Source organism: Triturus cristatus, chromosome 4_2 (genome assembly GCF_964204655.1).
Source record: "Triturus cristatus chromosome 4_2, aTriCri1.1, whole genome shotgun sequence".
Classification (NCBI taxonomy): domain Eukaryota; kingdom Metazoa; phylum Chordata; class Amphibia; order Caudata; family Salamandridae; genus Triturus; species Triturus cristatus.
In genome coordinates, this window is record NC_140586.1 from 269,423,745 (window position 1) to 269,435,947 (window position 12,203).

At 45.6% G+C, this 12,203-nt stretch overlaps 1 protein-coding gene across 1 annotated transcript in view; it reads left to right on the forward strand.

Moving 5' to 3' along the window:
* LOC146833613 (uncharacterized) overlaps nucleotides 1-12,203 on the forward strand; it is a 145,812-nt gene that overhangs the window by 64,423 nt on the left and 69,186 nt on the right. The window contains exon 2 of the mRNA XM_085601487.1: nucleotides 7,410-7,542. Coding sequence (XP_085457613.1) covers nucleotides 7,410-7,542 — 133 coding nt within the window. The remainder of the gene's footprint in view (nucleotides 1-7,409; nucleotides 7,543-12,203) is intronic.

Genomic DNA, 12,203 nt, shown 5'->3' on the forward strand with positions numbered 1-12,203 from the left:
AGTGTATAGACCCAGGATGGGATATGATGTCAATGCATTCTTCTGTGAGGACCTCTGTTGGTAACATAACTAGGGGTTGGCGGAATTTGCGAAATCCACTTTCGCAAATTATCGCGAAAATTTTTAAAATTATCGCAAACAAGCGGAAATATCGCGAAGATGCGGAATTTTTTTTCCCGCATGTTCGCGAGATTTTCTGCATGGTTGCGGGTCGCCAACTTACCCATGTGGTTGCTCGCGGGCGCGGCCATCTTGTTTTGAGTTGTCTCGCGGTGCATGATCGCGAGAAGAAAGACGTGATCGCGCGACGCATGACGTCACTGCGGGCGCGAACTGTCGCGAGACAGCGCAAATGGCTAAAAACAATCCAACATCTCATGGAGAACGCGACCGGATCAAGAAAACTTGTCGGCGAACGCAGGGATTCAGGTAAGGCGATCGCGCGCGCGCGCGCGAGAATGTATTATTTTGCAGCGCGAGCAAGAAACAAATTATCGCCAAGCTGCGGAAAGCGGAAATTTTGACATTTTCGCGCTCTCCGCGGAACGCGAAAATGTCAAATTATCGCAATTTCCACGAACGGAACGACATTTTTGCCCAGGCCTAAACATAACGCAACTGCAGCTTTCCATTTCCATTGTAATCTCCATGAGGACCTCTCTCTAGGTAGTGGAGTGCAACAAGATTTCCATCTCAATTGTACTCTGCTGTAAGGACCTCTGTTGGTATTATGGCACAACCACAGATTTCCATCGCTATTGCAGTCTGTTTTTAAATATGTCTGTTGGTAGGTTGTCCATTGACATTGAACTCTTGAACTCTTCTGTAGGGGCCTCGGTTGGTAGTATAATGTAACTGCAGCTTTTCAATCACATCTTCATTACATTAATCTATGAGGATCTCTGTTGGTAGTATAGTGCAATTGCAGCTTTCCATCTCCATTGCACTCTTGTGAGAACCTCTGTTGGTATAAAGCTTTCCATCGACATTGTACTTTACAGACATCTATAATGTCATAATATATACATTGGGCATTTATAACACACTCATGCCACTTTGTAGGCAGTTTCAGAGCATGAACATGGTGCCTCCATGTCTTAGCTTGACTTCAAAGCTCTGTGAGATACAAACTACAATTACACAAACCACATTAGATGGCAGTAAATGACTCAGTGTTGCAATGACACCTCAAGAGCTGATGCACTTGTTACAACCAGCTACTAAATAGGCAGGAATCCTAAAGGGTACACGTTAAAGTGTTTAGTTGCCAATTTTGCAGTATTGGGTACCTTAGACATATTTATAACATGAAATAAGATACTTGTCAGTCTAATTTCAATTTATCTATAGTGATCCTCTGTAAATCCCAGCTCCCCTTTCACTCTCCTCATCCAAAAAGCCCAAACCCATTGTGGCACTACCTAGTTCACCTACCTTCTGCCAAATTTGCTGCAGCTTCTGAGGGTGGCTTCATGCACAGCATATCTCTCCTAAATTCTTTCATCTGCACTTCTCCCCAAATCCTGCACCCCGGCACTTTAACATTTCATCAGCGGGCAGATGTCAGAATTAAGGGAATGTTATAGGGTCTCCTTGATGCCTCTCAGCACCAGCATATCCCTTGGGTCAGTCCCGAGGAGTAGGCTTGGGTGCTGTCTGCAGACTCCATATCCATCCTATACGGAAAGCTCATTGCACACTAGATTGTTCTCCTATATTAGATGGGTGCAGAAGAGTTGCCTGCCTGCTCTATTTGCTGCTCCCTGTAGAATTCTGACTGGCTGTTGTTGGCGCATATGATTATATTCATAGAGGTGATTGGACCCTGTCACCAGGGTACAAGCCAGGGGTGGATAAGGGAGTACGGTGTCACCTCACTCCTTTTAGAGGGTGGATGCTGTCCCCCCTAGCCTGAAAACAAGGGAGGCTGAAAGGTGTTTGTGGTGTCACCTTGTGACATACACAGTTCACATTTTCTTGTGATCTCAGCGTGTTTTCATCCCACTGCAGCTTCCTCTTTTTCTCTGCTAGTGGCCCACTAGGAGCTTAACTTTGGATATCTTATTTGTGCTCCATAAAGCCTTCCCTAGCTTAAAGAGGTTGTGATGGGGTATAGAAACAACAAGTGGTTAACTCATTTACAATGAAATACACCCAACACATTTTATTGTATAAAACGCATTTAAAATATAATTTCCTAGTTCACACCTTAATTTGAAAATGTTGCCACTTTCATCCATTTCTAAGCTTAAATATGCATTTATATGAAGAACCTGACAACCACAGATGAAGAGGAGAAGTTATCAAGAGTGAAGAGACTGAGGACTTGTGCCACTACCTGAGATTGCACCTACCGACTCAAGCCAGCCACCGAGGTGAAGTGAAGTCAATGGTCACAGCCTGGCGGGAGAACCAAAAGTAACCCACCAGAATGTGCAAACCGCATATCTGCCCCACGCCTCACAGTGCCACCGCCCAGCTACCGTCACAGGATGCTTGATGAAGATGGCATCCTTGCTAACAAACGCACATGCCGAAGGAGAAGAACAGTACCAACAAACACTCCGAGCTATGTCGATGCAAGGTCTCTCCAGTCACCCTCACTCCCTGCAAGTGCTAGCCACGTGCCATACAGGTCGTCTAAGGGCAACAACACCATCATGCCATGTGCTTCACCCTAACCACCGATGGAGCATCTCACCACCAGGGTGGAGCCTTAGACCCACGAACCACCAAAAGACCAAGTAGGCTCTTCTGGCACCATGAAGAACCTATCGTCCAGAGACTGTTAGCCCTACCTGCAGCTGGATCCTGTAGGCAAGCACAGTTGACCATGTGTTAGCTATCCTTGTGGTTGCACAAATAACTAGGTCATGGTTCTGTCAGTAATCCTGCAGCAGGCCCCGTTTGGCCCACATGCAGTCCAGCACAGTCCACGTGGTGCCATGGCAACCCACTGGGAAGAGCCTCAAGGGAATCCCTGCATGAGAGATGGGCCTGTAGCTGCTCCACCAAAAGGTACCAGGAGGCACCAGGGCTGCAGAAGAAGATGTCCAAACATTTTTGATGCTGTCCCAGTCCTAACAGATTTTTCCTATAGCTCCCCTCCACCTTTGAATGACTGTCATATCCCCCTGGCGAATTACAGCAGGAGTAAAGCTCACAACAATTGGTGATGAGCTAACCTCAGGGAGCTCCTGCCTCCTTCAAGAAGGGTGTGATGTCATACACTCCACCTCACCAAGGGCACTAATCAAGGCCTCGCACCCAGCACCATAGACCTTTCCCCCAGCAATTTCTGATACTTAATTGGCTCATTCTAGGTAAAGTTCGGCTTTCCCTGACCATAATCATTGCCATGTGCACCTCAAAGTTCACTGGAACTCACACAATATCGTCAATTGTTACACCCTGTGATGGGAAGGAACAACACTGAACAACGCTAGTATCACTCGCAGGATCCCTTTCAGTCGGCCTCTGAACAAGTGTGGATGTTGAGTTGAAGATCCTCATCTCCCAGCCATGAGCTGTGGTCAGGCGTCTCATCATTCCTGAGGGTACATGTTCACCCCCCAGGCATGCCCCTACCATTTACAATCCGGACCCTTGGTCTGGTGCTTAGTGCCAGGCAGAATACAAAGCTAGCTGCAAACCTCACCCAGAATCTCCAAGTAACATAATAAAGTCTGGTTGGCTGTGGCAAGGGGTAGTGGCCTTGTTGTGAACTGGTGGTTGTGTTAGCAAATTGCTAGATGGCTCTGTAGGGATCAAAGGGGGGTAAATTCCCCAGCCAGTCTGGTCTCTGACTGCACAAAAACAATATAAGCTATTACAGCACACCCTTTTCACAAGTTTATCGGTTCAACAACAATATGTACTAAGTTCAGGACACAATCAAGATTCACATATGACATATGATGTAGGCAATGCCTAATGTACCCAGCTATTTCTTTTGTATTATTTTATTTTTGTTACTGACAATAAAATGTTTCCAAAAATAAAAAGATTCACATATGAATCTAAACGATTCAGCAAAATTCGATCAAATCAATATTCCACATGACAGACTGTTAGAATCCGGGATCTCTGGTTGGCGCAGGTATGCACTTGCGACAAGCAGGGACCCTTTCCTCCAAGTCAGGGCGTAGGATTACGTCTTTAAAAATAACCCCTGCTCACCCTCTAGGTAACGTGACGCGAGCAGTCAGGCTAGATTTCCAGAGGGCATTAGGTTAAGCATTCAAGTTGTCCCACACAATAATCACCACCCCACCACACAAAGACACAAGACTGTATTTATAGTAAAATAAAGTTCTTTATATATAAGATCTCTTTAGGCAGGTTGCAAAAATACAGTTCTCTTGTTCAAATAATGTTCCAGTTACTTGCAAATGCTTTCAGGCAGTCCACAGTTCTCAAAATGGCACAATTGTACTTAAAATAACTTCTTTAGGGTGTCTGTGCACTTCGTAGCGCCTTGCGTACGCTTCGTACGAGATTTTGGACGTCGCTTGCCAAAGCTCACGGTTCTCGCGTGAGCACGCGTACTCTGGACTCGAACCAAACGGACCGTACCCACGTGGGTACGTGTCGTACACGTTCGGGACGCTCCTTGCCAAAGCTCACGCTTCCCGCGTGAGCGCCGTCAATGTATTTCCAGTGGGACGGTGTGAACAGCTGATTTTGGATCGTACAACGGCTCCCAACACACGCGTTCGTCGCGTAGCAGTTCTACAGCGCTAGTACAGCCCGAACCAAGCAGCGGGCGGGTCGTACAGCAGCGCGCTCGCACACAGTACCTTATTCTTCGCACAGGGGGTGATCACAGCAGCATCAGGGGTCCTGGCAGGAGCGTCTCACGTCGCGTTGTTGTCCCTTCTTGGCAGTGGGCGGCGGTGCTTCGTGGGGTGCTCCAGGACAGTCTTCGGCCACACGATCATGGGCAGGAGCAGGGGAGGCAGCTCGGGGGCAATCTCTTCAGCGCATCGCGCTGTCAGCTTTCCAGGGGATCACCAGTGTGTTAAAGGTCCTCGCGGTGATCTCGGCGGCGCAGGGTCGCAGAGGCTCGGTGGTTGGACATTCAGGTTCTTTTCTTCGCGTTGCGAGCTACGGCTTGGAGGGGCAGTCACTTGCGGTGCTGGGACCAGGTGGACAGGTCCTTGCGGTGCTCGTGGTAGCCCCACGTGGTAGATGTCGCGGTGCTTGGAAAGTGAAAGGGGTGCACACAGGTTCTCTGGGGGTCAGCGTCACAGATCGCTTCCAGCAGCTTCTCCTCCTCTGGGGGAAAGGTAGCGCCCACTGTTCCTGGGGCGCAGTTCAGGGGCAAGTTCACAAGCAAGCCCTTGGAGATTGTTTGAAAGCACAAGTTGATGCAAAGTCTTTTCCTTTAGTCTTTTCCTCTCCTTCCAACAGACAGGCACCCACTGCAGGCCAGTCTCTCAGGCAGAGAGACAGTATTCCTCCTTCAGCTTCTCCAGGTCCTTCTCCTTCAGGCAGAGTTTCTTCTTGGCGCAAACAGGATCTGATTTCTTAGGAGCAGGGCTCCTTCTTTTATAGCACAATTCTTTTGTTCTTTGTCGCCAGGGGGCCTGGGCCTGGCTCAGTCCAGTTTTGGAGCACTTTGTTGTGGTGACTCTGCTCTTTCCTTTCAGCAGCAGGGCAGAGACATCAGCCGCTCCACAGGGGGCGGAGCCGGCATTGTGGTGGCAGAGCACAAGTCTATTCAGAGTCAAAGGTGTACTCCTCCCACCCATCCTGGTGTAATCTCTCTACCCACCACCTGGCAGCCAGCCTGTCTCCTGGAATTCCCCAGCCCTGCTCCTTACTGTTACTAGGCAGAACACACACACACAGCAGAGGCGGACTGAAATGGCCAGGTCAGTAAATACTAACTTTCTAAAAGTAGTATTTACAAACACAGGATATTAAAATAAACTTTACTAAAAGAAGTATTTTATTATTCTGAGTTCAGGCATACTAAACTTGACTTTCTACCATGCTCTCTGAGTCCGCTGGGATTACAGCGTGTAGTAATTCCAGCAGCCCATTCTGGCCTATGGAGAGCAGGTAGCCTTCAATAGTGAAAAACGAAAATGGCTGTAATTCACTATTAAGACATGCCACACACATCAGGGCATGTCCTACCTTATGCCTACAATGCACCCTGCCCTACCAGAGGGATGGCTAATATGTAGTTAAGGGAAGGTTTGGGGACTGGCAAGCAGGTGCACTTGCGCAATCAGCGCGACAGTACCAGACCGCGCGCAGGTTCTGCAGTGGCAGACCCTAGACACATTTTACTAGGCCGCTTCTGTGGGTGGCACAACCAGTGCTGCAAGCCCACCAGCAGCATTTGCATTTACAAGCCCTGGCACTCCTGGTGCACTTTACTAGGGGCTGATAGTAAACCAAATAAGCCAAACATGGACACCAATCAATGTATACATTTTACCATAGGGAGAGCATATGCACCTTAGCACTGATCAGCAGTGGTAAGGTGCCCAGAGTCATAAATCAGCCAACAACAGGTCAGGAAAAATACAGGAGGAAGGCAAAAAGTTTAGGGATGACCCTGCAAAAAAGGCCAAGTCCAACACAGACAAATAGTCCAAACCAAATTCAACAATTATTGCATTCTTGTCTTTATTGGATCTTATTTCTAAAAGATTCCCAGCACACGATCTAGCCGACACGTGTTTCGTCTGTACTCAGACTTTTTCAAGGCAGTATGGGAATATTGCGACCTTTGAATGGGATCAAGAAATGTCCCAGATGTATATCCAAATGCGTGTTGCGTTTTCCAAAAGTATCCAATGAAATTCCCGTCGATCCAAAGATACTATTCATCCAAATTCACTTGTGACTGTGGTGGTCTCTGACTGCCCTCATGACTTTCAAGAAGACGTGCATGAGCACCAGCCCGGCTTGAGTAAGCCCAGTTCATAGTTCCAAACAAGCTGTAGAGAAGGCCTTCAAGATGGCGACAGGCCAGGCCCAAACCGGGTCCCTGGGTGGCGACAGAAAAAGAGTGTGTCACTTAGTACCACCTGATCACCTAAGGCTCAGCACTTTATTCATCGGGATGTGCAAAGGGAAATGGGGCCCCAAATCATCATCACTTTCTCAGAAGGTGAGATACCTAGGGAGAAGGCATCTTTCTGATATAATGAAAAGTGATTACAAGAAGAAACATCTGCATTGACAGAACTGAAATGATACATATCATAATGGCAGTTACACACATTTATTATTATCTATGTTTTGTGTTTCTTGCTTTGATTTTGTAGAATGTTAGCGTTCCTTTGAGTGTGAGAGAACTGCGTCACTGTGAATATAAATATTCCTCATAGGGGTGTGGATCTCTTTAATGGACAGGACGTTCAATCTCCTCTCTGTTTGCCTCACTGCAGGTGTCCTTATTGGCGATGAAAGCCGTCACTTGCCACGTGACTCCAGCGGTCCTATTTATGCTTCTGCTGCAGACTGCCCAATCACACAAGGAACTCGAGATCCCATCTCAGAAATGGAACTACAGGGAAGGAGGTAATGAAGTGGTGCACAACAGGTGTGAGAGTTAGCAAGATATAATCCCTTGTTGCTTAACTGTAGAATGTGTCTGTGAGCGCTTAGCACGGTAATTGCCATTACCATTAAGAATCTTGGCCAACAGGTGATTTTCTGTATTTCTAAAGAAATACATCTGTAAGCTCTCACCCCAGCACATCACACCAGCAGAACCATCTTTGACGTACATTGTATTGCTCTTGTTTGCTTTAAAAAGTGGTATTTGCAAATCTCACAATACATCCCTGTATCCACCTCCCATTCACTAAATGTAGATCGACTTACTTAGCGGTTTGAGTTGGGTTCTCCAAGTTTATTTAGAGAAATGTAATTAAAATTAGCTGCTTCAGCACATCAAAACATGTGTTCTACTTTTTAAAATAGAGGGTGTAGCTTGCTCCCTTCTAGTGCTGCATGTCAGCCATGTTTGGGTGCCATTACACTGAGGGGAAGCCAATATAAAACCACCAGTTTGCAATTTGTTTCGAATGTTGAACTACTGTTCACAGTACCCATTTTACCCACATTGTGCTCAGCAATTGGAACTTTGAAAGCAAACAAATGCAGTATTGACTAATAGCAATCACTGGGAAAATAGAGGGTTTTAGCACTTTGTGCAGAGAATATTGATGGTGCGGAGTACTTGACTCTTAATAATAAAAAATGCATATAGAAAGTGCATAAAAGAGAATGGAAAAGGGAAAACAACAAATCATTGACCTTAATGCTATATATAAACAAGAAAGAATGGCTCAGATTTAGTACTTTTACATGCAGCTTAGCATCAATTTTTCTGTACTGCATTGTGCAGAGGGTGAACCATAGAGCAGCTACTTAAATAGAAAGACTGGCACGCTGCTGGTGCATTCCCTGTGTTGGCACTCTGCCTAGACTGCCTTGTATGCTGCACAGCATTGCACAATGTGCAGAGATGTTTGTGTGCAGTATAGTAAAGGATTTGTCCTTAAGGCATACCATTTCAGGACAAATTCCTATATGTAGGCAAACTAAGATGGTTCCTAGGCATTGGGGCCCAGATTTACTTAGATTTTGTGCCTGGGTTGGGACACTGTTGTGGCTCAACCCTGATACAAAATCCTTTTTGGCATTTACCGAGCCATGCACAGTTGATTTCTATGATTTAGCAAATAGAAAGTAGTGCAATGCAGCACAAAGCATTTCCTTTCATTACTTTGCATCCGGTCAGCGTTACACGGGTAGAGCATAGGTTTTCCCATGCATCCACTCATGCATTTTGTTGCAAACTCAGATGTTTGAAGACTTGTAAACCTGGGTTTGTGCAAAAATGATGTGCCTTCCCTACTAAGGGATAACGAGGAAAAATGTCTTTATTTATCCTTGTTACTTACTTTTTCCATGTGTGGTACATTCTGCAGCACACATGAAAAGAAGAATGTGCCACTAAGGAATATATTTGTGCATGAAGTTATCCCTTCCTGCACAAAAGCAATCCTGCCTGTAAGGCAGGCACCCTTGCAGCATGGTATAAGGCGGTATGCTTTGGCGCTAGGCAGCACTCAGTGCACCAGCGCTAGGGGAGAGCAGAAGTGCTGCGTATCCGTATAGAGAGGGTGCATTTCTATTCTCTATGAAAGAATGGTAAAACTGGCCCTGGATGATTGCTGAGCAATTCCTTACACATTCAACGTGAATTGTTTTTTGTGACTATAACTTATTTCCCATGCCTCAGAGTGGAACTTTATTTATACTATTAAGCAGCTTTGGAAATTTTACTACTACTGTTAATAAAAACGTTTCTTCCTCTTACTTACAGACCTTGAACATTTGTCTGGAAGAAACTATAGATGCTGAAAGATCTTTTGACAATCATATTCTCTATGTGGCAAAAGTTAATTGTTTGCTTGCTCAGTAAATGGCACAATCATTTTCAGGCACATTTCATAGCCTATTTACTCAAATGAGCATGTATCCAGAGAACAAGGAATTGATGTTTGAATATCTATGTGGTCTGAGATGTTTCTGGATGCAGAATACCATGTTCATAATCTCCTGAGATAATGTTAAAGGTCAAAAGCTCAATCTATCAGGCCCATGAAGTGAGAAGCATAGTTGTTCATTCTGGAGTTGGACCAGGTGAATGATGAAAAGTCCCTGATCACTTTTCAAGGAGGCTTCGCAAAAGGCTGGACTGGCTGTACCGGGCACCGGGCGTTTCACTGGTGGGCTGGCAGTGTAGGGCGGTTTTTCAACTGGTCGCCGGGTTTCCCGCATTTTCTGTATGCAGTGCTTCAGCGCTTTTACAAATAAACAATGTTAAACAAATGGTTTCAAAACAATACTTGCTTTAACCCCTTCGCTGCGGCGCAAATTCCGCCGCAGCGCTGGGGGGGTTTGGGGGGTTGACGGCGCCGCTGTGCTCATGACGGAACCACGCCGTCATGAGTCACGGGTGAGCTGTGCTCATGACGGCGTGGTTCCGTCATGACTCCACCCACTGCGCTAATCGCCCGCACAGGCGGGGAATTAGCGCCGCGTGGGAGGAGCGGCCGCCAACGGTCGCAGCATGACGGAACCAGTCCGTCATGAGCACACGGCGCCCGTGGCTCATGACGGAGTGGTTCCGTCATGAGCGGGGAACGGGTTAAAATCATTTGGTTCCTATTGCTTCAGGTTTGCCAAGAGTAGCGCTGAACTTCATGGGGAAGGTAGGTGAGGGGTCTGCTGAAGCTTGGCTCAGAGAGTCCAGAAATATATGATGAGGACACTTCAGAATTCCAAGCAGTGTATTTTTTTTATGAAGTGGCTATTGCAACGCCTTTCAGTTTAGTATATTTAATTATGTCATTATAGATGTTATTGCAATTATGAACTTAGAAACATTCATGCACCCAACACCATTGCCCTAAAGACAATGTGATCAGCGAACCAAGAGGAAAGTCAGTAGTCATTCCGCCCCCTATGTATGGCCTAGTGTTTTTCTATTGATGGAATACCATTACAGTCTTTTGTTTTTGTGCAGTGCGCACCCTAAAACCGGTGTATTTAACTGTGCTCTCATGTAACGATGAAGGAAAAGGAGACTGTGAAAAATTAGATTATCTAGGATCACACAATGCGGTCAAGTGGAAGCCGGGCTTGATGTATGCTTTCCTGGTTTCCGGTTGAGCGATTTGGTCACAACATGGCTATCTCTAACTCGCTCCCATTTTCGATCAAAGCTTAATGCTTTGTGTTGCGTTTTTGGAGGTGCTGAATCAGTGCACTGTGTTAAATACATCCATGATATGGACGTTTGATAAGTACTGGTAGTAGGAGTATTTGGGAGGATGATGCTTTAATGCAAAAGCTAAAATGAAAATGAAAGCACCCACCTTTGGTCAGTGCATTGAGACCATTCATTTTACATAGTTAAAAGTCTTTATTAATTGTCATCCTTTATTGAATTATTTCACCCTCCCACTCCTTACCCATCTAACTTGTCATTTAGTGAGCCATGCAGCCCTGTCTCCAATCTCCATCCATCCATTCAATGGTTGGACAAGGTTCTATAAAGGAAAAATGTGTTGTAAAAAGCACCATACTTGCAATTCTTGAAAAAGAGCTCTTGTGTGGAGAACACCCCTGCTGCAGCGGTCTGGCTTGCTCGCGGCCCTCACTCGCTACGCGCACTATTTGACAGGGCTGCTTTTGGTTCCTAGTCCTGCCCTGGCCTTGAGACAAGGAACTAGAGCGCTTTATTATTTGGAGGTCTTTTGGCACTGACAAAGAAGTAAATAAAGCGTTGCACGTACAATAGCACAAGTGTGGGCAAACAATAATAAATGCAATCATATTACATAATTAATATTTTTCTTGTATGCACAAGGTAATGGCAGATGACTGGTTGCTATAGCATAAAGATCAAACATGCAACAGTAATGTGGGAAATTGTTACACAAAGATCAAGACAAAAGTAATGGCTTTCTCCTCATAAATTAAGCAAGAACCGTGAATCAATTGGTTATCAAATTTTAAGAACTTTTTAAGTGACAACAAACCTCCAAAAATGATATAATCTGCGTTTTGAGCCCATTACATGGTAACTCATTGGGCCTTCATCAAGAGAGCTATCAATGACATTTGAAGTTGCAACTCTGAAAAATGATGCCAGACTGTCAATGAGGAAAACAGACTACTGGGTTCAAAACGTGGGAAGCATCCCCAGAAGGAGATAGGAGCTTAATGTTTCTAATGGTGTGGCAAGCAACCACTCAGTGGGTCAAGTTTAGTGTAAAAAAATGCAATAAATGTCAAGCATTGGGAGAGCCAAATAAAGGAGACACCTGATTGGGTGTCTGGCGACTCAGACTTACTAGTCAACTTGATAAGCAACCTCTGTAAAGTCAAAGAATAAAATAAAGAGAACATAAAAAAGCTAAAAAATGTGTGTAGTAGAGACAATATGAGACAGCTAAAATGCAACCAATGAATTTGTTGTACAGCATTGCCTGTTCGCTCTACCTTGGAAGAGGGCTTCGGAGCAGGAATCAGTTTCCCTGGGTTTCTATGGCACCCACTTACCTTTACAGCCTGCGGGGGTCTCGATCATATGAACTCGGTGCCGCATCAAAGCACTGTCTGTAGATGTTCAGGGGACCGTGGTCCTAGGTCTCCTCCTT